The sequence below is a fragment of the Catharus ustulatus genome, chromosome 23 (assembly GCF_009819885.2).
Source record: "Catharus ustulatus isolate bCatUst1 chromosome 23, bCatUst1.pri.v2, whole genome shotgun sequence".
NCBI lineage: Eukaryota > Metazoa > Chordata > Aves > Passeriformes > Turdidae > Catharus > Catharus ustulatus.
Genome location: NC_046243.1, coordinates 6,211,826 through 6,238,771, shown reverse-complemented (window position 1 = coordinate 6,238,771; position 26,946 = coordinate 6,211,826). Strand labels below are relative to the sequence as shown.

General features: G+C 50.7%; 1 protein-coding gene across 2 annotated transcripts in view; it reads left to right on the top strand.

The window, feature by feature from the left end:
- The window catches only part of NSF (N-ethylmaleimide sensitive factor, vesicle fusing ATPase), a 73,939-nt gene extending 47,387 nt beyond the window's left edge, over window positions 1–26,552 (top strand). The window contains exons 12-21 of one of the 2 annotated variants that reach the window (XM_033078833.1): window positions 958–1,145; window positions 4,001–4,096; window positions 4,696–4,852; window positions 6,348–6,481; window positions 7,871–7,937; window positions 8,111–8,190; window positions 16,925–17,059; window positions 17,844–17,957; window positions 24,505–24,560; window positions 25,122–26,552. In XM_033078833.1, the coding sequence (XP_032934724.1) occupies window positions 958–1,145; window positions 4,001–4,096; window positions 4,696–4,852; window positions 6,348–6,481; window positions 7,871–7,937; window positions 8,111–8,190; window positions 16,925–17,059; window positions 17,844–17,957; window positions 24,505–24,560; window positions 25,122–25,140 (1,046 nt within the window). In that variant the 3' untranslated portion in view covers window positions 25,141–26,552. Of the gene's footprint in view, window positions 1–957; window positions 1,146–4,000; window positions 4,097–4,695; window positions 4,853–6,347; window positions 6,482–7,870; window positions 7,938–8,110; window positions 8,191–16,924; window positions 17,060–17,843; window positions 17,958–24,504; window positions 24,561–24,936 lie in introns of both variants that reach the window. The other variant, XM_033078834.1, reaches the window with a different exon arrangement.
- The last annotated feature ends 394 nt before the right edge of the window (window positions 26,553–26,946 follow it).

Here is a 26,946-nt window from a genome sequence, read left to right as displayed (position 1 = left end):
TGTAAAATGTCTTTTCACATCCCCTCAGCACAAACACTGCTCAGTGCAAATATCAGATCCTTGGAGCAGAGGCTGGGGAGGCACCTGAGAGGGGCTGAGCACAGGGGGCTCAGGATGATGTGCCAGACTCACAGGTTACTCTTCTAAGAGAAGGATCTTCTGTAGCCATCTGCTTCAGAAGGGACTTGCTAAGGTGCAGGCTGGGAAATGAAAAGGAACATTTTATAGGAATGATATGGGCCTTATGAAGAGGGAAGTCAAGGCTCTGGACTTTGGGAGAGTAAACTTTCAGTTGATTCAGTAATTAGTGGATGTGACTCCCTATGAAAGGGCACTCAGGGACAGAGGAGCAGAACAGATTTTATCAGGGCCTGTAGTGACAGGGCAAGGAGCAGAGACTTTTAATGGACAGAGGACAGGGTCAGATGGGATATAAGGAAGAAATCTGTTATGGAAAGGGTGGGCAGGCCCTGGCACAGGATGCCCAGAACAGCTGTGGCTGCCCCTGGATCCCTGGCAGTGTCCAAGGCCAGGCTGGACAGGGCTGGGAGCAGCCTGGGACAGTGGGAGGTGTCCCTGCCATGGCAGGGGTGACATTGGCTGGGCTTTAAGGTCCCTTCAACCCAAACCATTCCATGGTAATTGCAAGGTGGGAGCTGCATTGGTGGGAGGGATGCCAGGGGGCTGAGCACGTGGTCATTCCTGCTGTGGAAATCTGAGAGCAACCCACTTGGTGGAACCCTGAGGAAAGAAACTCAGCCTTGTGCTTTTCTCTCTGCTCACTGCTCAGTTACCAGTTAATGTAATGAGCAGTGAAAAGCATCATCAAACACCCTCATTGTAAGTGCCAGATGCTCGTGGTGAGAAGGGCCTTGGGAGGGAGGGACATTGAGGGAGGGCAGGGGGATTTGCAGTGCTGTGCTCAGGGCTTTGGGTGTGTTCTGTTCCCCATGCCAGGCCTGCCAGATGAGAAGGGCCGGTTCCAGATCCTCCACATCCACACAGTGAGGATGAGGGAGCACCAGCTGCTGGCTGAGGATGTGGACATTGCAGAGCTGGCAGTGGAGACCAAAAACTTCAGTGGTGCTGAGCTGGAAGGTTTGGTTCGAGCTGCTCAGTCCACTGCCATGAACAGGCACATTAAGGTCAGTCCTGTCATCTCCTACTGGGGCAAAAAAGGGAAAAGAATTACCTTTGGAATATTGAATGTTGATTTCCAAATGGAAAGTGGCCTATCAGTGTGCTTTAGGAGATGAAATTCATGTGGGCACCCCCTTTGCCCTGTGCTTTTCCTTCCTTCTGAATTCCCTCTCCTGCCCTCCAAGTGCCTCTTGCACAGCTTGGTGGGGTGGAAGGGGTGGGTTTTGAGGATGTTTGGATAAAAACTGAAAGTCTTGAGCACAGTTTGTGCATTGGACCCAGGAGACAAGGTAGGGATTAGAACAGCCATTTATAGGGAGGCTGTGCTGGAGCTTGAGCAGCTCAGTGTGTTCCTGAATGTTCTGTGAGGGGGAGGTTACAGTCTCAGAGCTGGTTTGAGGCATAAAGACAAAGGTCACCAGTGAATGTCACTGCACAAGATGCCAATGAATTTTAGATGTCCACTGGGAGAGAGACTTCAACAGGTGGAGGCAGGGATGGGGACTGACCTGGCCATCACCTGGGGTCAAGTTCTTGGAACTGGAATGCTCTGGAAATCCCAGCTCAGTCACTGTCAGTGAAAACAGCAAAATAGCAAGGTTGGAATTTCCTAGGAGAGGTAGACAGCAAAAGTGGGGCTGTGATTCCATCATGGATAAATCCCTGGAGTACATGGATCATGCTAGAACCAGGGTATGGAATGGCAGCAGGGGTCAGAGGTTCAGGAGGGTTTTCTGTGGAAAAATAATTAAACTGGGATTCCTGCAGCAAGCATGGTGAAGAGTTATGGAGAGTGTGAGAGTGCTGGGGTCAGGGAGTGGGGATGGCTGTGCACTGTTTCCTAATGCCACAGCAGAACAGCAGAGATGTGCTTTGTGTGAAGTGTTCAGCCTTGAGGGGCATCCTGTGCTGCAAGTGTTGGTTGAGTTCAGAGAGCTTTGTCCAAAGTCTTCCACTGCAAATAAGTGCTGACATGGTGATCACCCCACATCCCCTGAGTCCTGCAGCCTTCCCAGCTCCCTCTGTTCCCTGGGAACACTTCCCTGCCTCCCCAGCCCCATTCAGTGTGTCTCAGGAGGGAGGTCAGGGCCATGAAATGTCAGGGGTGTGAAGGCAGATGCACAGCTCACTATTCAGTGGTGTTGAAATATGAGATGATGAGGTGGTGAGGAAGGAGCCTGAGGCACAGCCCCTGCTCCCCTGGCCAGGACTGGGGGCAGCTCCTGTAGGGAAAAGCCCTGGACACCAATCCCACAGCACAGAGCTCTTGTTCAGTAAAAATCTGCTCAGTCTCAAATTGAGGAGAGCAAATCACACTTTCATTTAAGTGAGGAATCATTTGCTGCTCAGACATTTTTATCTCCTGGGAGTGCTCTTTCTAAAGGAAAAATTACTCTTCCTGCTAATTAGTTCTTGTATAACCATAATACTTGACAAGTTGTTTCATATAGCAAAAAAACCACAAACATCATCACTTTCTCATTTTCTTGTGCTCTGTCTCAAAAAAAAATCAGCACTTCTGGATTCTTCCTTTTGCAGGCAAAACATTTTCCTTAAATAATTAATTTTGCTTATAGTTGATGTTTTCTCAGTGCTTGAGTTTTGGGTGACTTTGGGGAGTGTTGGTGTTTTGATCTATTCCCTGTAGTGCCAAGAAATCATGTGGGAAAAGGGGAGATGGCAATGTGCAAATGTGAAAGAACAGTCCCCTCCTCTGGGGTGGTTTGTGATCCACATCTCACTAATGTATGGATGTGTTTTCCACATGGGAAGTGGCCACGTGTTGTTTTGCTTTTCAAACACTTTGACACAGTAATTTTGGGTAATATTCTTCATTCTGAAGTTGCTTTTAGCTAAATGATGCAGTGAAGTACTTGATTCTTTCCTACAAGTACTGAAAATTTAAAATATACATCATAGGCCTGACCTAGTTTCCAGAAGCACCTGTGAGAAGCAAGAGCACAAATGGAAATGAAGGGGCATTGTCTCCTGAATCATTTAAACTCTTGTGATTGTCTCTCAAAGTGTGTGTGAGAAGAATTAAAACATGAGCTCATTAAAGGCTGGGGAGGTAAGAGCCCCCCTGGTTTTAGTGTACACACAACTCCAGGAATATACTGAGTGTTTCAGGTACCTTCACCTCCCTCTGCAAAGTGATCACCTGGACTAAAGAGCCCCTCAGTTGTTTATTTGGCACCCTCTGTGCTTGGTTGAGTGTTTTTGGGAGAAGGGTCTCTCTCATTTCAGCCATCCTCTGGCTATGTGTCTGGCACAGGAGGATTGGCCAGCCTGGAGTGCTGTGGCTGCTGTTCAGGGACTGCTCTTCAATGCTCCCATGTCATTTTTTTGTTGTTATTTTTCCTTCCCATGCTCTGGTGCACTCTGTTCTTGCAGGTCCCTAGTGGAGGAGAATGTTTAGGACACTCCTTTGAGGGTTAAACACAGTTTCTTTGTCTTAGTTCCCAGCTCCTAAGGGTACCTCTGTAATCCCAGTGAGTTCTGCAAGTTTGAACTGGGCTGAGGTCAGTCCCACACTGGCACCAGTCTGAGCCTCACTGACTCCAGCAGCAAGGATGGGCCAGAGCTTCAGTCCTGTTCTTAGCTGGGGTGGCTTCTCTGGAATGGGGGTCACAGACATCCCCTGCCCTTCAGCATCACCCAGAGGGGTGGCACAGCTGCCCTGGGTGGCTCTGTGGGGCTGGGCTGTGCCTCTTGGAGGTGGGGATGGCTCCAGGGCCACCCAGCAAATCCCTGACAGAAAATCCTTACTGACCCAGAGCAGCCACAGGGCTGGGCTGTGGAGGGGAGCTGGGGAGGAGCTGGTGCTGCTGGAGCTCAGTGTCCTTTCCTGCCTTTCTAGGCCAGCAACAAAGTGGAGGTGGACATGGAGAAGGCAGAGAGCCTGCGTGTGACCAGAGGGGATTTCTTCGCATCCTTGGAGAACGATATCAAACCTGTGAGTGGGCACAGTGGGACTGCAGGGACAGTCAGTGATGGGGGAGCAGCTTCCTTTGGGGTCACCCAGCAGTGGTGCCCTGTTCCTTTGGGGTCACCCAGCAGTGGTGCCCTGTGGGCTGACATGTCCTGTGCTGTGCAGGTGGGGAGCTCTGAGCTCTCTGTGTGCCTGTTGCTGCCCAGAGAGTTGTAAAGAGAACTAGAACAGATAAAGAACAGCTTGGGGGGAGGGGGGTGGTTCTCCTTGTCACAGCTCTGCCTTTTAGGCCACTTCAGTTCCTGGGTGAGCTTTACCCTGGGCTGTAGGAGGAGGTTTGAGCCTCATTTCTGAGAATTGTCTCCACGTGTGTGGAGTCAGAGCCCACTGGCAACTTGCACTGACTAGAACTGGTTGTGGGGGCGTATCAGAAGATGTTTCTGAACGTGCCTGGTCCCCAGCTGTGTTCAGCCCTCTGAGCTGGAATGCTGTGAGTCACCAGGGGCTGGGACTGTCTCACTTCAGCATCCTGCAGAGCCTTGCTCCTGCTCATTTTTGTTTCATGGTTTTTATGATGGGATGAAAAATATTTTGGTAAAAGAAGTGTTCCCTCTTTTCTACAGGCATTTGGAACCAACCAGGAAGACTATGCCAGCTACATCATGAATGGGATCATTAAGTGGGGGGACCCAGTGACGAGGGTGTTGGATGATGGGGAGCTGCTGGTGCAGCAGACCAAGAACAGCGACCGCACTCCCCTGGTCAGCGTCCTGCTGGAAGGTACAGCTGAGGGAACACTGGGAAATGCCCTCTGCAGGGAAACACTGGGAAATGCCCTCTGCAGGGAAACACCTGGGAAATGCCCTCTGCAAGGAAAGCTCCTGGGAAATGTCCTCTGCAGGGAAACACCTGGGAAATGTCCTCTGCAGGGAAACACCTGGGAAATGCCCTCTGCAGGGAAAGCTCCTGGGAAATGCCCTCTGCAGGCTGCTCCTGCCACTGCTCACTCTGACATCCTGCACCTGCAGCAAACACCTTGGGGAGAAATGGAGCTGGGCTCTTTCTGTTTGCTTGGGTGAAATTGCTTTATATAAAAACTGTCTCAGCCAGAGGGAATCCTGTGCTGGGGAGAAGGGAATGTACCCAGATAAAAACCAAAATGTACCCAGTGAATAACCTGCGTTTGGCTGGGGAATGTACCCAGGTAAAAACCAAAATGTACCCAGTGAATAACCTGAGTTTGGCTGGGGAATGTACCCAGGAAAAAACCAAAATGTACCCAGTGAATAACCTGAGTTTGGCTGGGGAATGTACCCAGGAAAAAACCAAAATGTACCCAGTGAATAACTTGAGTTTGCCTGGGCAATGTACCCAGGTGAAAACCAAAACGTACCCAGTGAATAACCTGAGTTTGGTTGGTTTACAGTGGAGATGTCCCTAGCTGAGTCAGTTGTCTAAATTCTCTTTGAAGTCACTGGAGGGTTCATCAGTGCAATTAGCTGAGTTCAAACAGCCACACTGAGGTGACTCTGTCAGTTAAAGGTGGATTTCCCTCTATCCAGAGTGTTGCTGACTAAGGAGAGTTTCCAGATATTGGAAACTGGTTCCATATCTGTGTTACAGGTTTTGGAGAAGAATTTGTTATATTAGAGCAGAATTTGGTATTTCTCTCTTCCCTTTTTCCTTTCCCAAAGTCCAAAAAAATGGGTTACCACTGTTGCTTGTGGTCTGTAGTTTTGGAGTTAACCCTGAATAGTTCTTTGTGTTAGTGCCCAGCAATTTCTTCTGTCCCTACAAACTGATTGATGTTGGGTGCCTGGATTCAGGTGTGTCTTTGGTCTCTGAATTATCCTGGTGTGAATTCAAGCAAATAACAAATTGTCTCTGCCAGTGTTTCCCTGATGGTTCTGCTGACTTGTTTGCCAAGGTGCCAGCAGAGATCATACTGAGACAAGACATAAGCTCAAGCAATTTATCCAAAACACAAACTCACACATTTTGGTGCCATGGCTGCTCCTGCAGAAAATGTAATGTCCTCTTTTGTGCCATGGCAAATCGTTCTGCATATGCTCAGGTAGTTCCATGAATTGCCTTCATGTGGAGGATTGGGTTGCAGCAGGAGTTAGTCTGTTCCTTCTGCAAGCAGGAAGAATGCTCATTTCACAATGCAGATGCCTCTGGATGGAATTCTAAATATACCCCAAGTCTCATCCACACTGAGCATTGTCAGTGCTGTTTTATCCCATGTTTATCCCTTGTTTGTCCTTTGCTTCAGGCCCCCCCCACAGTGGGAAGACTGCTTTAGCAGCAAAAATAGCAGAAGAATCCAACTTCCCCTTTATCAAGATCTGTTCTCCTGACAAGATGATTGGGTTTTCTGAAACAGCCAAGTGCCAGGCCATGAAGAAGGTATGTATGTGTCCTCCCCTGTGCTGGTGACAGCCCTGGGTTCTCTTGTGGAGGGAAAGGTGAATTCCCTTGGGGATGGTGTTTCTGTGCTCTCTCTAGGTCTGAAAATCCTGCATGTATTTATTTATAAAGTTGAATGTATCACAGAATTGTAGAATGGATTGGGTTGGGAGGGACCTTGAAGCCCATCCAGTGTCACCCCTGCCATGGCAGGGACACCTCCCACTGTCCCAGGCTGCTCCAGCCCAGCCCAGCCTGGCCATGGACACTTCCAGGGATCCAGGGGCAGCCCCAGCTGCTCTGGGCACCCTGTGCCAGGGCCCCTCACCCTCCCAGGGAGGAATTCCATCCCAATACCCCATCCACCCTGCCCCCTAGCAGTGGGAATCCATTCCCTGCTGTGCTGTCACTGCAGACTCCTGTCAGTGTTTTGTGGCACTGAGTGACTGGGGAAGGTTTCAGGGCTGTGTTCTGGTGGGTGATCCTGGCAGACACTGCAGCACAACACATCTGGGATGGGCAGGGCTGGAGCTCTGCCTGGGAAGGAGGAGGCAGGAAGGACTTAGGGCTGCACCTGGGGAGAACAGATCCTGCCTAGGAGCCGTTCTGAGGTGGGGTCCTGAGTTAAACAAGAGCTTTAACAACCTGAGGAGCCAGGCAATGGGAGTGAGTTGAACATTTCCATTTCCTGGAGCAGCCCAGCAGTTCCTCCTCAGATGAATGGTACTGAGTGGAGCTGAATGTTACTCTGATCACATTGGTGCAGGGTTGTGGAGTTTCTGAGGGAAGGAAGGTGCTTGAGAGAAGCAATGCACCTGTAACTGGGGGTCCAGTTTGTGTCTTAGATCCCAAAAGGAGCCTTTTGCACTCACTGGAATCAGGGATTGCTGTAGCACCACTGCTGTCCTTAGTGCTGCCTGCTGCTCCCAGCCAGAGCTGTGCAGGACACTCTGTGCTGCTCCAGGAAGGGTGGCTGGGGCTGAGATCCACACCTGAGTCAGTCCCTTCTCCCTGCTGGGTACCCAGCATCCAGCCTGAGGAGAAAAGCTTCACAGCTGTGGTGCACTTGGGAAAGTTCTCTGTGTGTTACATTATCAGTATTGCCCCAGCTCCAAAAACAGCAATGGTGCTGGTTTCTCCTGGCTTACAGTGAACCTCAGGGCAGCTGCTTGTTGCCAAGGGTGGGAGGTAAATGAACAAATAAAGTGGATTTGTGGAGATGGCAGTGTTTTGTTGCCTGCAGGGAGGCTGATCTCTCATTACCTACGTGGTTCATTCTCAGATTATTCCTCTCAGTGCTGCTGTGTTCAGCTGAACCCACATGAGCAGCTGTGGCTGTGGTAGTCCTGTGGCTGAGGTTTAACACTGAGATATTTCACTGTTTTTCAGATCTTTGATGATGCCTACAAGTCCCAGCTCAGCTGTGTTGTTGTGGATGACATTGAGCGACTTTTAGGTGAGTCAGGGGGAGGGAGAGCTGTGCTGGCTGCTGCAGAAATATTGATGTATTTGCAATGTTGAATCATGGCAAACTGGAAATTATCAGCAGCATTGAACTGGTTTTGATACAGTGAAGTGCCTTAAATGTGCATTCGCTCCATGGCCATCAAAATGCATTTTTCCTTTCAGATTATGTCCCAATTGGACCTCGGTTCTCCAATCTGGTCTTGCAAGCCCTTCTGGTGCTGCTGAAGAAAGCCCCCCCTCAGGTGAGGCAGGGTCCCTGTTCCTGCAGGAGCTGGGGCAGTGGGAGCTTTGTGTCTGCCTGGGAGCTGCCCGTGGTGTTAATGCCTTTGTCTGTCAGCCACGTGAATCCCAGCCCGTGCTCTTCATTCACTTGGGCATTTCTAGGATAAGCACAAGGGATTCAGCTTCAAATATCTAATTACTGGGGGCTGAATCTTCTGCAGTTAGTCCTAAAAGTACTAAGGAAAGCAGTTGAACCTTCACCAAGTGAAGCTGAATTGTGCCAGCTGCCTGCCCTCTGAGGAGCTGTTCAGGCCAGCTCCACCCCTGGCTCAGCCACGTGCTCCTCCCTGTTTATAAATCAATTTCTGTGTAATCTGTGATTGTGCTTGTCAGGGGGTTAATTTGTTCTTAACTTGAAATGATCAGGTGTTAATTACAATGACTGAGGGAAGCTTAAGAGCTTGGCTCTGGTGCTGATCCTGTCTGTTTGCACTTTGTGGCTCGATGAGATTTAAGAACATCACAGGTGCTGAGGGTTCTGCAGCTCGTGCTGGCTGAGACAGGCAGGCAGGGATTCCTTTCTTGTTTGCCATTTCCCTGTCCTTCACTGCATTTCTTCTCTGTGTGTGAGAGTATCTGCATGAATAAATAACATCCTAACAGGAACACCTTGAAAGTTGGTGTCAGGAAAAAACAGAAGCCCAGTCTGGGTGAAGTCAGATTTTTGTCATGTTTAATATCCTGGCACAGGAGTGTGTGTGAGTGTTGTTTTCATTAGAGAATTTGGTGAAAAGACCTTTCAAATGCAGGACTTTGAACTCAATTGTAATGCCACAGGCCCTGAGTTCCCTGTGTGACTGTCAGCCTGGGAGAACAAAGATTTTCCCAGTGAGCTTTCTAGGCCATGTGAAGTCTGTAACACAACAGCATCCAAGTTTTATCACATGCTTGGAACAGAGCAGCTGCCTGTGTGGAGCAGCAGAGCCATTCCTGGTCACATCAGCCCTGCAGTCACTGACCTCTTGCTGCACAGGGCCAGGACATGGCTGTTCCATAAATCAGTAGGGAAAACACAACTTGATTTGGTTCAGTTTTCAAAGGAAATTCAAGTATTAAATTGTCCATTTGCCCATTGCACCCTGAGTGTGTGCTGCTGCTGGGCTGCCCTTTGGGTGGCACCTGGGGCTCCCAAGAGCAGGACATGGGCTGGAGCTCACAGATATTTGCCAAGTTTGTGCTTGTTGCAGAGATTTGTGCTCAGCAGGGTTTGAAATGCCCTGGGGGCTGGGAGACTGCCTTGACAGCCAATATTATGGTGACTTAAGCCATAAATTGTTGTAGGGTAGAGTGAGTTTGCTGAGGAAATGTCACTGGTTGATTGATCATGTGGGGGTTTTTCTCTTTTTTTTTCTAAGTGTCTGCTGTTGGACATGGGCCTTTGGTAGTGATTTCCCTGGGGTAGCCATGGCATGTGGGATCTTGGGCATTCAAAAACCCAAAGCTGTGTGTAAGATATAGAGCTGTGCAGGAAAAGGCCTTTTCTGTGACAGTTTAGTGTGAAACAGGTTGGATTTGGGCACAGAGACTCTTTAGGGGTTTTGAACTCAAGTGAGGAACCCATAATGGGGATAATCCTGAGGGTTAATCAACACCTTCCAAGTCCTGTGTGAGATTCCAGGTTCCCTTGAGGAGCAGTTTCTTTGCAGGGAATGGCTGATCTCAGGGGTTGCTGTAGTCTGAGGTGCAGGTAGAGGCTCTGAGTGCATGAGCAGCATCAGTGGTGCTGACCTGCAGGGGGTCAAAGCACCATGGATTTCTGTGGGACTGGGATTGTGGTTTAGCATCATTCCTTGTAAAAATGGGAACTCCTGGGACATCCTGTGCTGAGAGAAACTCTTGGCAGGGTGCTGGGGAGACAATACCTGTTCTCCTTTGCTTTGGTGTTTCACTCATGGGAGGGGCCTGGAATACTGAGCTGATTTGAAGGAATCATGGAATGGTTTGGGTTGGGGGGGACCTTACAGCCCATCTCATCTCGTTCCACCCCTGCCATGGCATGGACACCTCCCACTGTCCCAGGGGGCTCCCAGCCCTGTCCAGCCTGGCCTTGGACACTGCCAGGGATCCAGGGGCAGCCACAGCTGCTCTGGGAATTCCATTCCAGGGCCTCCCCACCCTCCCAGGGAACAATTCCTGCCCAATATCCATCCATCCATCCATCCCTGCCCTCTGGCAGTGGAGCCCTTCCCTGTATCCTGCCCTGCAGATGCAGTGTGGCTGCTCCCTCTGCTGTGGCCCAGATTAGGAATTCACTGGGGTGTCACATCACTTGCAGGGATATTCTTGATGTGCAAGCAGCTCCCTGCAATCACTGGAGGCTCTGTGTGCAAGAGAAGCATTTCAGGGATGAAATGTTATTAATTATGCATTGAGGTGCTTGTCTCTGTTGAATTGGTGTAGGAAAAGCTGCCTCCCAGGCTCTGCTCTTCTCAGAGAGGCTGGATTATTGGAACATGGTGTGGGAAGGGCAAACACTTGAAGGTTCTGGTTTTCTTTTGAGAGTAAACACTTTAGACTTTAAATAAACTAGAAACCTCTCTGAGCTTGCTTTAAATTGCCAGTCACAGCTCCTGCTTGTGGTTCCACTCAGCAGTGTTAAATAGTGCTATCTATTACTGCTGCTTCAAGAGGCTGAAAACCATTGCATTTTGTTCAGCATCTTTTTTTTTAAACCAATTAAAAATCTTTTCTGAAATGCCTTGAAGAGAAGAAAATAAACCATGTTCTCCTGGGTCTTTAATTCAATCAAGTTTGCCTGTGTTGTGCAGGAGCAGGGACTGGGGGATGGAAAAGCTGAAAAGGGCTGTCTCAGCAGGGAGCCGAGCACAGAAAAGGACTTCCCTGAGAACTGAGCAGCAGCAGCTCCCAGAGCCGGGGCTGCTTCATCTACATGCAGAGTCAGAGCGGGGCTGGAGGCTGCCCAGCCCCTCCGGGCTCACTTGTGCCTCCTGCTGCTTCCCACAATGGGCTGGGAAGGACCCTCGGGGTCCCTGCAGAGCCCGGGGGCACGGGCTGGCCAGGGCAGGGAGTGTCTGCCCCAGCAAGGTGTCCTGCAAGGGACACCCACTCTGCAGGCACAGCCCCCAGCCCTTTTTATTGAAGGGACACCCACCCTGCAGGCACAGCCCCCAACCCTTTTTATTGAAGGGACACTCACTCCTGGGATGTCCTGTCACTGTCCCCACAGCCCCCAGCCCCTTCCCTCCAAGGCACACCCATTTCTGGAGCTGCCCTTCCACTGCTCCCAAAGCCCCCAGCCCATTTTCTCACTGAGACACTGGAGGCTTTTGCCAGTTGATGAAATTTATGGGGGAATAATCTCCTTGTTTGATGCAATCCCGGATTAATTCCTGATTCCACATCACTTGGTGTGAATTGGAAGCAATTCCAGTCACTGGTGATGTTACCTTTACGTGCAGAAACCTGGAGAATTGTGTTTCTCCCTTTGCATGCGAGGCATTCCCAAGACCCAGGCACAAGGATAAAGGTGTCCAAGGCTCTGAGCACAGGGAGCAGCTGGTGGGTGACAGAGCCACCTCAGTGTCACCAGTGCCTGCTTCCTGCAGAGCTCAGGCTGCCCTTGCTTGGGGCTGGCTGGATTTGCTGGAATTCTGTACTTGGACACTGCAGTGCTGTGTTGAGGCTGCAGTTGCTCACAGCAGAGTCTGTGCCATGTTCTGGCTCCCCCTGTGCTGCTGCTGTGGTAGAGGAACCTGGAAAATCAACTTGGTTCCAGCAGCCTCTTCAAGAACATCCTTCAGTCAGGTAAAATCCCTGCAGCAGAGGGGTCAGCTCTGGGCTCACCCCTCTTCTAGAAGGCAGAAGGGCAGGACACACCTCTGTGCTGTCCCCTGTCAGCACAGGGGGATCTGGGCTCCAAACTGGGGCACTTTGCCTAAAAAGGGACAGGATGAACCCAGGTGTAAGGCTGTGCCTGTGTCTGATCTCTGGTGATGGAAGAACTGGGCTGGAACTGCCCTGGTTGTGAATCTGACACCAAATCACCTTAAGCTGTTCCTCCTTCCTTGATAATTCACTCACGTGTTTTGCCTGATTTTTGGAAGTTTGGCTTGAATCCTGAATTGCTGTGGCTGAACACGTGGCACGTTGTCTTCACCATGGCTGCTGTAGAAATTAGGGATGAAAAAAAGTGAATTTTTCTGAAAATGGGACCATTTCAGTGCTCTGGGATACCCTGGGGCAGGGAGTGGCACTGAGGCCCTTCCAGGACCATTCTGGGATCCTGTAACAAGAGCAAATCCCAGATCTGCCCCTGGTGTGTGTCAGTGCAGAGGAGCTGGCTGAGAGCAGCTTTTCCAGTTTGATGGCTTTTCCTGCTGCCTCCATGATTCCTGGGGCAAATGATGATTCCTGTGCTGCCCTGGAGGTTCTCACTTCTGTGTTGAGTTGCCTGAAAGTTTGAGGAGCTCAAGGGACTCCTGCCCTGTCAGTGCTGAGGTCACTGTGGCTGCTTTCCAGGGGTCAGGTTTAAAGACAGGGAGCTGAAGGCATGGCTTCTTCTGAGGAAAGCAGGGAAAAATCAGGATCTTTTGGGTGGAGCTGTTAAAAATTTGGAGCACTTTTGTGGAGTAGCCATCTGTTCTGAGGAGCTCCCAACCACGTCAGTGGTTCAGGGACCTGGGAATAGATTTTAACAGAGATATCTAAAAATTGCTGATGGATCTGCCCTCTGGGAACTCATCCTGGTGCTTTTCAACCTTGTTAAGCCTTTCCATTCTTAGCACTGTGCTTGCCTGAGTCCAGCTGAGCTGTTGTTGAGAGCAAACACCCTTTAGTTCAGTTTATCTGATGTTTGATAATTCTTTTTTGTGCTCCCTGGTTTCTGTAATCACAAGCAGCAGTCTCTGCCTCATGTCCTCTACACCACCTAGGATTTTATAAACATCTCTGTTTTTATCCAGGGTCTATTTAGGGAAGTTATTCCCTAAACCCTGACCATCCCCAGTGCTTTCTCTGACTTCTCCAACTAAACAGAATCTTAGAACCATGGAATGGTTTGGGTTGGAAGGGACCTTAAAGCCCATCCAGTGCCACCCCTGCCATGGCAGGGACACCTCCCACTGTCCCAGCCTGCTCCCAGCCCTGTCCAGCCTGGCCTTGGACACTGCCAGGGATCCAGGGGCAGCCCCAGCTGCTCTGGGCACCCTGTGCCAGGGCCTTTCACCCTCCCAGGGAGGAATTCCATCCCATTATCCCATCCATCCCTGCCCTTTGGCAGTGGGAATCCATTCCCCCTTGTCCCCAGTCCCTCCCCAGCTCTCCTGGAGCCCTTTTAGGCACTGGGAGAGGCTCTGAGGTGTCCCCAGACCCTTCCCTTCTCCAGGTGAACACCCCCAGCTCAGAAATGCTGGATTTGAAGTTATATTTGACACAAGGAGGAACTCCTGGATTCACATGGCAGAATGATGATCCTGTTTTGCTCTTTTCCTGTTCTAAATCTGTCCCAGGGGTCACACACAGAGTGAGATGGAGCTGGTGTTCCCACAGAATTCCCACAGGGAATGCCAGTGCTTTTCCTGTCACCCCCTGCCCTGGTGGCTTTGGGCCAGCTGACTCAGTGTGGGGTTTGCCCCCCTGAGCTGCTCCTTTAGGGAATGTTTGCTGCATGAGTCCAGGGTGGGGGCAGCTTTCCTGGCAGGAGGGATGTGTCATCTGGGCTCCAGGAGCTGAGAGGGGAAGGCTGAGAGCGAGATCAGTCCTGGACACCTGATGTGCCAGGAGGTGAAACTCTTCTCACTGTGACATTCCTGTGCTGCCTGTGTCCTTTGCTGATGAAACTCCTAGCTAAATTGCATTTTTATTGTCATCAGGCACACACTTCATTAATGTGTGAGGGAAGCATCCCTCAGCAGCCACCCTGAGGTAGTTATCCCCTTGATTGATGCCTGATCAGTGTGCCAGGCACTGTACACATGCTGGGAGCTATATTTGGGGAACAGACACTGCCTGGGTGCTGCTGAGCAGTTTTTCTCTTTAAAATGCTCATAGTTCATGGGAAACTGTTATTAACACAGCCCCTTGCCCAAGCTGTTCAGGATTTTGAGAGTTCCATACACTAATAAATAAGTTTTTAGGAGAACCACTTGTGAAGCAGATGGGTTTGGGTGGTACAGCACTTGCAGGAGGGGTTGGTCTGTGTTTTGGAGGCTCAGTTCTGGTCAAGAGTCTGTCCTTGGCTTCCTCTGTGCCCTGGTACCTCAGCTGGGTAGCAGTGAAGCTGTTTGAGGTGCCTGGCATGTGTGTGGCTGGTTAGGATTCCTTGGCTGAGGCAGCAGGAGTTCTCCTTTGCTGAGTTACAGGATCTGCAACATCAGCCACAGCAGCACCACGGGAGGAACAGGAGCTCCCTGAGGACAGGGTGTGAGGAAATACAGAGCAAATGAAATGTTCCCAGACTTGTGACAGTCCCTGAGTGCTCCTGGAGCAGTCCTGCTGCCCTGCCAGCAGGCTGAAGGCACCTCTGAGCCCTGAGCTGGGCCAGATATCTGTGCCACACCTGGGCTCAGGAGCAGGGTGTGGTTCTGGTGAGTTCTGGGGACTCATCTCACACAGCTGCCACACCAGTGCTTGCACCCTGTTTTACCAACCCTTTCCATAGTGGAAAGCTGCTGGAATTTTGTCTTTATGCAGACAAAAGGATTTTCTTCTGCTGAGCATCACTTAACCCTCTTGGTCTCTGCAGTGCTTTAGCTGGAAATCTCTCTTGGGAGGTGTCCCTGTCCATGGCAGGGTGTGGAACAAGATGCTCTTAGGGTCTATTCCAACCCAAACCATTCCAAGATTCCATGGTTCCATGAAAATGGGTCCCCAATGGGGCTTCCTGAGTGCCTGTGGGAGTGAGGATCAAACTCCATTCGCTGGCTCTCCACTGAGTGTGTTGGGTTTTCATCTTTGCCAGGCAGATTGTCCTGATTTGTAAAATGCTGTAAATATTTTCCTGGCTTTGCTGGAGCATCTGAAAGGAAATGAATCCTGTGCAGTTGCAAAGCTGTGGCTGTGCAGGACATGGTGGGAGCAGCACCATGGAATGGGACAGAAATACCATGGAATGGGACAGAAATACCATGGAATGTTTGTGTTGATGCTTCCTGAGGACACTGCACACTTCCCCAGGTGACCTGCAGGCAGTGCTGGACCCTCAGCCCTGAAACATCACAGCAACTGCTTCCACTGCAGTTCTAACCCAGCATTTGCAGTTCAGGAATTGGCTGTTTTCCCCCATTTTCTCTTTTCCAAGGAGGTGGCTGAGTGGTGCAGTGGTGCCTCCTGAGCTGCAGATGGGGATTCGCAGGAGGGGCAGCACAGTGTGCCCAGTGTGGCACTGGTGACCTGGGACATGCTCTGGTTCCACCTGCCACATGTTCCTTCTTTTTGCTCTCTTGGACTAAAACCAAGCTTGGAGTGAGCACTTGAGCTTCTTCCCAGTTCAGGATCTTGCTCAGTGTCCAGCACCTGGAGCAGGAGCAGGATCTGGTCAGTGAGAGCAGACCCTGGGAAGATGCACAGTGCATCAGAGATGTGTTTAAATAGGTTTTCATCCTTTGTCAAGGGAATGCAAAGCAGTTACAGGATTCATTCTGGGAACAGTTTTTAGGGTTTTGTTTTATTTTTATAATGATGAAGTTTTGCATCATGAAGTTGAAATACAGAACTTGCACAGAATCACAGAATATCCTGAGGGGAAGGGACCCCCAAGGATCATCAAATCCAGCTCCTGGCCCTGCACAGACCCCCCAGCAATCCCATCCTGGGCATCCCAAACTCTCCTGGAGCTCTGGGGCTGGTACCATTCCCTGGGGAGCCTGGGCAGTGCCCAGCACCCTCAGGGTTGGCACTGGACATTCACTTCACTCTTGCAGCCTCAGCCAAACTTCTTGTATAGCAAAAGAGGGTGGGGGTCCTCCCAGCCCATGGCTCTCTGTGCTGGGACAGGAGAGGGACTGATGATCCTGCCTGACAATCCCTGCAGCTCCTTCCATCAGCAGTGTCCAAACTCTGCACAGGGAAATCCAAATAGCAGTGGCAGGGGCTCTGCAAGCTGAACAAACAGCAGTGGATTTGCATTTGCAGCTGATGTTTTCCACAAGTTGCTCTATTATTCATAAACCTGTTATTGCCTGGGCTGACTGGGGGTTGCTCTGTGTACTCTGGATTGGGAATTGGAGGCTGCTGGAGTGGGACTGCCCTGTACAGCTGCAGGGAGATCTCAGGGATTCACAACAACCTCTGCTCAAAAGCCTGAGCTGGAATTCCACTGGAACTGCCTGTGCAGGAGTAGGGAATTCACTGTACCCCCAGATTCCTGAAGACAGGCTGTTCCCCTGAGAAGTCATTTGTAATTCAGCTTTTGGGAGTGGGAGTTTGCTCAGGCTTTTAAATTTAATGAGGATCCAGCTATTTATAATGCTGGGTTCAGAAGGAGCTGGGAGTGTGGTGGGGCTTTGTGCACCACAATTCCTGGGCCCTGTTGGTGGCACGGCTCTGAGAGCTGATCCTGGTCTCCTGTGGCTGCTGTTGGCAACTTCAATTACTGCCAGATTTAATCCTATTAATTTTGTTTGAAGTGGGTTTTTCAATGGCCATTTCCCATTTATCATTTGGAGTTAGCTGAACCTTCCCCAGGCTGGTTCTCTCCACTTTTTGCTTTCCTGACTCTGTGCCTTGGCTGGACAGGGCCGCAAGCTCCTGATCATCGGCACCACGAGCCGCAAGGACGTCCTGCAGGAGATGGAGATGCTGAATGCCTTCAGCACCACCATCCACGTGCCCAACATTGCCACTGGGGAGCAGCTCATGGAGGCTTTAGAGGTGAGCAAAAGTTCAAGCATGACAAAATACTCAAAATTTGCTGGAAATGAGGGATTTTGCAGCAGCTGTGTCTGGTAACACCATCCCACTTGACATCATGTCATAACATAGCTGTTCTAAAGCTTTTCAATTTGGTTTTTCATGAATTAAATAAAGGCAAAATTAGAGAACAGTAGGTCTGGGGAAAGCTTTGTGGTCTGGATTGAAACATTCCAAGTGCATGGAAGTGGGTAATGAGTATAACTGGGACACTTAAACTGAGTGTGCCCGGAGGGTGCTGAGCTCAGCTGAAGGTGTTTGGTGCTGAGGAATTTCAAGTTCCTTATAAATTCCTGCCTTCAGTGTCTCCTTATTCTGTGCCCTAGTGGGAGTTGTAGGGAGTACTGAAGGCTGTTAAAATAAACTGAACAGGCAAATCTTTGGTGCCATTGGCAAACTTGTCCCCGGGGTGGTGTCACTGAAGCCTGAGAGACACAGACACTTCTGCAGCAGGTGTGGAAACTCCCTGTGGCTTGACCCATTGTTTCCTTGTAGAGCCTGGTGTGGAGAAGGCTTGGAGTGCAGCACAGAACTAACTATTGGATAAGGGATGTTACGGAAAAAAAATTTGGGAATTACAGAATTTTTTGTTTGTGTTTTGCCTTGTCTAAGATATGTTACAACAAATTTTCCTTCTCAGCTAGTAAATGCTTCTAGCTTCCCATTCCCTTTCTCCTGAGGCAGGTACCATTTTTCCTTCTCTCAGTCTCCTGGTGTTGATTTTTTAAAATGATTTCCCCTCCAGCTCCTGGGTAACTTCAAAGACAAGGAGCGCAGCACGATTGCACAGAACGTCAAAGGGAAACCTGTCTGGATCGGGATCAAGAAGCTGCTGATGCTGATAGAAATGTCCTTACAGGTAGGAATGCTTCTGGGGAGGGGGGACTGGGGTCCTGCAGCAGTCCTGGAGGTTCCCTGCTCTGCAGGCCCCTGCTGTCAGTGGGAGCCTTTGCATTGGATTAATTTGCAGTGAGGGGAAATTTTCAGAACAAAGAAATCAGCACATCTTGGTCTGCAGAGATCTTTAAATCCCCCTGTGGCCATGGGCTGTTCAGAGCTGCACTTTGGAGCAGCTGGCTATGGGAGGGGTTGGATTAACTCACCTTTCGTGGAATTTCTTCTCTCCACCCAGCATGTTAAGATTGCAGATAGCAATCACCTCAGGTTTTTTTTTTTTTAAAGAAGAAGGTGCCTGTCCAGGTGTATGTGCTCTTTCCCTGAAGAAGATAAATCTGTCAGGCTGTTCAGCTGCTCTTCTCTTTATTTTCCACTTTCAGCACTTTAAAGAAAATAATTGCAGAGGGTAGAACTATGCAGCTCTGAGCCCTCCCCCGCAGCAGCACCCATGCCTGGAGCCAGGCAGCAAGCTCGTGCTGATGCTGACACGGGCTGAGGGTGCAGCCCTAATCCTCCCCTGACATCCCCGTGCTCCCCCAGCCCCCCTGCTCACATCAAATGGATTTAGTGCAGCTGAGTGAACTGTCCTCAGATCTTCCTCACAGAGGCAGGGCAGAAGTGAAGAGACTTGTAGCTCAGAGCAGACGAGTCGTGCACCCCTCTGTTCGCTCTTCACAATTCTGTTAAAACTTGCTCAGCGCTAAGGATGTGCTCTGACTGCATGTCACCTCAGGGAATAAAGTCATTTATCTAGATTACTTTTTCCTCTTCTTCCTTGGCTTTTAATTCCATACCTACAGGCAAGTCAGTAAGTCATTGCTCACATGTATTAAATGTGTTTAAGGGGTGCTGGCCTTCAGGGACTGCTGTGTTCCCTGAGCCCTGACAATGGGTCCCTTCTTCTGACACAGGACGTGCTCTTGTGCTGCTTTCTCCTGAAGTGCTGGTTCTTTTCAAAGCTGGAGGTGGAAGTTCTGTAAATCATGGGCAGTTCTGACTTGGGAGATGGGTGGGAATGCTGACCCCAGCCCTGGTCCCAGTGTCCATTCCACTCCTGGGGGACAGTTCTGGGCACCTCAATATCACAGGGATAGAAAGCAATTAGAGAGTGTCCAAAGGAAGGACCTGAAGATGGGAAAGGGTGTGGAGGTGAAGCCATAGGGGGAGCAGCTGAGGTCACTTGTTCAGCTGGAGCAGAGACTGAGGGCAGAGCTCAGTGGGGCTGCAGCTCCTCCTGAGGGGCAGCTCTGATCTCTGTGACAGGGACAGGACCTGAGGGAATGGCTGGAGCTGGGCCAGGGGGGTTTGGGTGGAGATCTGGGAAAGGCTCTTCCCCCAGAGGGTGCTGGGCACTGCCCAGGCTCCCCAGGGAATGGTCCCAGCCCCGAGGCTGCCAGAGCTCCAGGAGCCACTGGACACTCCCAGGGATGCACAGGGTGGGATTGCTGGGGGTCTGTGCAGGGCAGGAGCTGGGCTGGATGATCCCTGCAGGTCCCACTGAGGATGTTCCATGATTGTGAGCAGTGACACTATAGACACAGAGTCCTCCCTCTGCAGGAAAGCTGCTCCTGGGCATTATTTCTTTTCAGCAAACCATTGTTGTGTAGGTGGGTCCAGCAGCAGCCAGGCTGGGAGGAGACAGCAGAGCTGGGGCTGTGCCCTTTCTCACACCCTGAACATCAAACATGAGCTGTCCCTAGAGCCACTGAGGGTGTCCCTTTGCTGCCCAGGGAGGGCTGGCAGCAGGGTGGTTCCTGCTCTGCTGCTGGGTTCAGGTGGTTGTGTAACAGCAGAGGTAACAGCATATGGCAGCTAAATATGAACCAGCTCTGTTCCAAAAGGTCTGAGGTGTTTCCATGACTCCATCTGCTGAACTGCTATAAATACAGGAGAGCAGTGCAGGCTCTGAGTGAGCAGAGCTGGGATCTGAGGGCACTGGAACCCACAGTGAGCTGGGATCTGCCAGTTGCACCAGATAAGAAGTCCAGCTCTGGATCTTGTTCTCACTGGGTTGTACCACAGCTCTTTAGAAGGAGATTTCAGTGTGAAATCTTCAGAATTCCATGTGATGGATGAAATTTCTGAGAACTCAGCTGATGAGATACCAGGTGACTGAATTCTCTGTAAAAAGTGTGCACATAGTGCCTTCCTCTGAATCCAAGGTGGGTTTTGTTTTGTTGAAGCAGTGACCCCACTCTCAGCTCTCTGCAGCTCAAATGACTTCCAGTGTGTTTCAGTCTGAAGTCACATTGAACCAAACCCTCAATATCAAAATCCTTTCTTGGGATACTTGAAGTGTTCTGGTGAATTGTCACCTTGTTTATGAGCTGTGTAACCCCACACTTTCTGGCTGCCTAATTTCCCCCAAACTCTGTTATTTCTGTTCCTGGCTTGCTTTAATGTCCAGCTGCTTGTGTTTTGTGTCACATACTTTGGTCATTTGTGTGCACTGAGTATCCTGGGATGATTCTGTTCTTGTTCAAACAAAGCCTTTGGTCCCTGGATACACTCAGGGTTTGCTATGTCAATCCACAAGTGTTTGCAGTGGCCTTGGCTGCAGTACAGGGCCACTTCCAGTGCTCTTGGGTCCCACTCTGGCTTCACCCTGCCCTGGGTGCTGCTGGATGCTCTCCCCATGGCTGGGGCTGGTTCCTCCTGCTTCCTCTCCCTGCTGTGTTGCTGCTCTTGGACCTTGCTGGCAGCACTCCCAAAGCCCAGGTCTCTCTCCTGAGCCTGGATGAGTTACTCCAGACTGTGTTTTCAGGGTTCCAGGAAGCCCCTCCTGGCACCTCCAGGCTTTCCTGATTTGGTAACTTCTGTTTAGCTTCAATAAAGCTTAATCAGCATAAATAAAACTTACATTAAAGACAAGCAGCTTAGATTATCTTAACTTTAATGGGAACTTTGAAAGATCACCATATAATATTGCCTGCTTTATTTTAAAGCAAACACTGTACCTGGACATGCAGAGGGTTTGGGGTTCATGGCAGGTTTTCAGGAGTATTCATCACATCTTGCTGGAGGATCTTCTCTGGACTGGAGACAGCAGCCTCCCTTCGGTTTCTTTGTTTCTTGAGGGGTCCTGGATGTCCTGGGGATGCTGCACTACCCAGGAAGGAACATCTGTGTCCTTGTCCCCTCTCTGAGCTCTGTCACAGGGCCAGTCCCCATGCTGCTGTTCCAGAAAATCTTCCCTCACTTTGGCAGCAGCATTTTTTATTTCACAGAGCACCAGAGGGTGTCCAGGAGTCCTGAACCTGCTTCCTCTGTGCTCCACTGGCTCCAGCTTCTGCTCCTTCCCAGGCAGATCAGCCTGGGGTTTGTGCCTGCATTTTTTAATAAGCATTTGATCAAGTTTGAGTCTTTGTGGCCTTTCAGCTGCCAGCTGTGGTCTTTTGGAAAGGGTACAGGTAAATGCTGTGTCTCCCCAGGGCCAGTGCAGGTTATGGACACCCTTAGTGTCCAGGTGGAGAGGGGTAGGAGGCAGCATCTTCCATTTGGGGAACAGAGCACTGGCCTTGGCAAGTTTGAATTCTAACTGGTGGCTTTAGAACAGATTTTCTGAGGATGAGGAGATTTGTCTAACTGTGTCAGGTCATGTTGGGTTTTTAGCAGAACTTTCTGGTTGGACCTTTGTTATTTCCTGGTTGTGATGACTTCCCATGGTCTCCTAAGGTTTCACCTCAGCATGTGCTCTGAAGAAACCCTTTCAGAAGGAGACATGTTCAGTATGGTACCCAGAAACACACCCTGTGTTTGTCTGAGGAGTCCCTGGGTGTCCCCAGCCTGCCCTGGTGTGTGGGGATGTCCCTGCCCAGGTAGAGCAGCTGGAATTTCCCTTCACTGAACTCATGGGGGTGTGTGGGGCTGGATCTCCCTCAGCTGAGGCTGAGGCAGCAGCAGGTACAGACTCTCCTGATGCCCTGTCCCTGCAGGCTCAGGGTGTGCCTGGCCCAGTGCCACTGGGTACTGAGCAGTTCAGGAATGGTGGCTCCCAGGTGGATGTGTGGCACATGGGCACACAGGGAGCTCTTCCCCTGAGCCCAGCTCCTTGGGCCCAGCTCTTTGAGCAGTGCTCAGTCCCTTGGCTTTGGTCTGTAAATGATTCCTTGTTTGTGGCCTGGAGCTGGGGTCAGGCTTTACCCAGCACTTGCCATTCCAGAAACATTCAGAAGTGCAGGAAGGGAGGTGGTGGAATTGTCATGGGACTGTAGGGTAAGTGAGGTCAGGATGCCCCTGAGGGTGCCAGGCACAGCCCCAAGGCCCCCAGAGCTCCCAGGGATGCACAGGGTGGGATTGTTGGGGTGGCTGTGCACGGCCAGGAGTTGGAGTGGATGATCCTTCCCCAAGATCCCCTCCCACCCAGGGTGTTCTCTGATCAGTCCAACCTCTGCTTCAGCAGGATCAGCCGCAGGGGCAGAGCAGAGCCCCTTGGGTGGGGAAAGCTCTGGGCCCTTTGCCAGGTGAGAGTCCCATGCTGGGTCTGGTGGTGTGGATTGAAGCTGTGGATGCCCCCAGAGGAAGGGGATGTGATCAGGGTTCAGGGCTCACATGCTCCTGTGCCAGCTGCCTTCAGCCTTTTTGACAGAACCACAGAGTCACTGAGGTGGGCAGAGCCCCCTGAGTGTTCCCTCAGCTGCCAAGGGCACTGCTGCCCCTGTCCCCAAGTGCCACATCCCCCACAGAGGTGGGACACTGGCACAGTGCCAGGTGAGCCTTTCCTTGTAGCCAGCTGGGAGAGGCTGTGGAGGTTTAGGCCTGAGGGACCCTGCAGACAGCCTCTCTGGTCTCCTGTCTGGTGGCAGCACAGTCCCTCTCAGTCCCTGGGTATTTCACATTCCAAACACTCTCTTGGGGGGTTCACCTTTCTTCTCTGCCTGGACCCTGACTATTGCCAGTGTTTTGTGCTGCTGAAACCCCAAATGAAATGCTCAGTGAGCCTCAGTAAGTTCCTCTAAATCTTCTTGTTCCAGTGAATTTATTTTTCTGATCTAAAAGTAGCTCAGCAGTTGGTACTGAGGAACTGTCCTTGATCTCCTATCTCACAGCCATGGGAAGTTTTACATTTTTAGGCTTTTCTTAGCACAAAGGAGAAATTCTTGCTGGCTCTTTCTCCCCCGCATTGCTGGGGACACTGTGGTTGGTTTAGGATTTATTTCCTTCTGAGCTGTTCTTGAAGCATTTGTGTTGCCCTCCGTTGCAACAACCAGAATTTTAAATAGATGGCTTCTTCACATCTGGAATGGGAAGAAATTTTCCTTTAGGGATGTAAAATGGATGTGATGGAGGATTTCCAGACCCATGTTTGGCCTCCCTGCTGGGAGACCAGGACACAGGCTGACACTTGGCCTCCCCACTCCAAGGATGAGTCCCAGGATTTTGTTTTAAGTAGAGGCTTGCCTGTGTCTTGCCAAGTGGGGATCTCACACAGGTGACTTCACAGATCCATGTCCTGGGTGTTCCCAGAGTGACCCCCCTGGATTGTCACAGTGTGGTGAGGACAAGGGTTGGTGATGGAATTTGCAGAGGGAACACAAGTTGGAGTTTATGGGACACAAGAACTTTTGGAATACCAGACCAAGATTCTGATAAGCAACAGCCTCTGATTTCTAAATGTTTCTAGTCCTCACTGTATTTTGGTGCAAAACTAAGGAAGATTTCCCTGGAGTGATTCCATGAGAGGATCAGCAATCCTGTGCACAGAGGACAGATCCAGTTACAGCTGGTGCCCTCCAGCAGCAGCTTGAGTATCTCCTGAGCAATTCCCTCCTATCCCTGTCCCCATCCCTGCTGTCCTGTTCCTGTCCTGGGGAGGCAGGGCTGCTCCCTGGGGGCTGTTCCTGGGTGATGGATCCACAGCACTCAATGTTCTGGAGCTGTGTGCTGCCTCAGCTTTGTGCTGCTGCACCTCTGGGGGGAAGGAGCACTCAGAACATCCTCAGCCCCTTTTCTCCTGTTGAATTTGCTCCCCCAGTTCTGGGAAGGGGTTGGTGGAAGCAGCCTTGGAGTGGGCCTGGCTGGAATTGGCAGCAGGGTGTGGGTTGAGGTGCCATGGAAACAGAGGCTGTGTGTGCTCCCATCTCCTGCCCTGGGAGCACACCCAGCTTGTGCCAGTCCTGCTCCTTTTCTCATGGTGAGGGCTGTGCCTGCCCTGGCAGCTCCAGAGCCCCTGCACAGCTCAGGCAGAGCAAACACAGCTCCAGCAGCCTCTGTGGCCCCAGCTCTGCTCTCTGTGACCTGGAACAGGACCCAGGGAAGGGCTGGAGATCAGGGAAAGGTTCTTCCCTCAGAGGGTGCTGGGTGCTGGGCACTGCCCAGGGAATGGTCCCAGCCCTGAGGCTGCCACAGCTCCAGGAGCTCTTGGGGATGGCCAGGTGGGATTGTTGGGGGATCTGTGTTGGACTCCATGATCCTGGTGGGTCCTGTCCAACTCAGGACATTCTGTACTTTTTTTGGCTGCTTGAAGGATTGCCTGGCACTAATGGGGATCTGTTTTGTTTGGTGTTTAGATGGATCCTGAGTACAGGGTGAAAAAGTTCTTGGCTCTTCTGAGAGAAGAAGGAACGTAAGTACTTTTATTTGGAAGCAGTGTTTAAATTCTCTGAGCTGCTCTAAGGGGAACCTGCAGTGGGGTGTATCTGCTCTCATTGCTGGCCCCTCTCTATTGTCAGAGCTGTATCAGATCAGTTCTTAGAGCAGTTTGGGAGGGAGGAGGCCCTGAAGGTTTGGGAGTGTGCATGCCTGAATTCTCTGCTTTTCTGAATTTACCCTTGGCTTTTAAAGTGTCCATGAGATACTGGGCCAAGATTTACCTTTCTTTAACTAAAATAAATCAAAAGAGATTTTGCTTGAGTTAAAATCCAGCTGTTTATCTAAGATCTGGAATTTTGGTTTCTTGTGTCTCCTGTCTGAGAGAAGGATGTCCTACTCTTTCCCCATAGGTGCCACAGGGAGTAGTTGAGCCCAGTGGGACAGAATGACTTTCTAATACATGTAGGGCAGTACCTGTGCTGGGGAAACTCACACCACTATCTATCCTGGCTACATGTGAGTGGGTTCCAGTGTGTGCTTGATGCTTTATACATGTGCATGATGCTTTCCTGATGGATTTGGCTTCTTTTGCAAGAGTCCCTACCCTAGACTGAAGGTGGACCAAGTGCAAGATCAACAGCTGGAAAAGTGACCAACCTGGAGAACAAACACTGGGATCTTTACTCTTCTGTGCTCAACACACTGGACAAAGTGAAATGCTCCCTTGATCCCCAGAGCCCCATGTGGAACCTGCATGTGTAGTGCAATAGAGTATCTTTATTCTTTGTCTTTGATATTCTGATGTCATGTGGAAGTGTCTCCTAGAACACTGTGCTTCTGTCTCTGTGCAGCCAGGCTGCGTTTGGGGTGAGCAGGGGGAATGTCCTGTGAGGTTTGGGGCTGACCCTCACTTGTGTCCAGCATTCCTGCAGTGGGAAAGAGATCCTGGATTCCAATAAAGCTGCCAGTCTGGTGGAGGGATGTTGAAGCACTGCTCTGTCTTATCCTGGCCAGGTGAAGGCTTTGTTGTGGTGTCACCCCACCCCCCAAATCTGAGCCAGACCCACACACAGTGCCCAGGAGTGCCTGGGTGCTGCACCCACCCTCCTTATATCCAGGTGTTTTGGGGCCTGATGGGGCACTGCTGGTGGCACTGGGGCCTGGAAGAGGGCAGGGAAGTGTTGATCAGAGTAGAGGAGATTTCCAAATCCAGTATTTAAGGCATCCAATCTTGTTGATAATTCAACAACAGTTTTAGAGATGCTAGTTCCAGCCTCCAGCTCTTCCTGAGTTCCTGTAGTTGGCAGCTTTGGTATCCTCCAGCCTCATTTTATCCCTTTTTCCTGCCATGTTACCAAAGGTTGAAATTCCTCCTTGGAGACAGAGGGGAAGCCAAGCTGTGCAGGTGCACGAGATGCATTGCCATGTTTTTGCACTGAAATAAAGGAATGTATCAAACCCTGCCCCGCGCTCCTTCCCGCAGTCCTGTGGCCTCAGGGAGATGCTGAGGCTGCTCCCCTGGGCTCCACTCCTTCCAGAAGGTTCCTGGAACATACCTCAGTGTGGTGGGGCATGAAATCAAAGCCATTTTGCAGATCTTAGTCAGTGTAGCTTCCTAAACTTGAGCAGAGCCACAGTAAGGGCTAGCAGTGGAGTGCAGAGGTGTTCCCAGGGAAGGAGGGTGCCCCACGTCCTTCAGGCCCACCTGGAGGTGCTGGTGTCCTCAGTGTGCTCACAGCAGGGGAGTGTTTCACTCCACTCTGCTCCTCTGGCAGTGCTGTTGTGTTGTGATGCTCTTGTGAGTCCCAGTGGTGGTTCTCTCTCATTTTGTGTATGATCTTGTGAATTTATTTGTTCCTCCCTTCCCTCTGCCAGTCTGAGTGGCAGCAGCACACAGTAACTTATATTTCAGAGTAAATGATGTAAACCTTATTGTGTCTGTGTCCAGAACTATATTGATGAATAAATATCTGGTTTAATTGCACATTCAATGGATTCAATAAAAAAGCACAACTCCTTGTGATGACCTGGGTGCATCTGTGTCTGCTGCTGGTGTGTGTGAGGAGCAGAGCTGCTGCTGCCAGAGGGGTGCTCAGTGTGTGCCAGAGTGCCTGCACTGAATTTACCCCAGCCTGAATAGCTGGCCCCTCTGACAGAAGTTAGGAGAGGACTCTGGTCCAGCCCAGCTGGAGCTGTGTGGGCCCTGCAGTGCTGAGCAGGCCCCAGGTGTGTCTGTGGGTGTGTGGGGTGTGGAAAACCAGGGTGGGCTGCAGGGTGTGACACCTGACCCATCCCAAGCTCTGTTCCAACATCTCCATCTGAGATGTTTCCTGCAGGTGGCACAGGGGAAGGGCAGCACCTTCCCACCACTGTGTGCTCTCCATGGCTCCTCCTGGCAGAATGGCTTTAAATGTGTAATA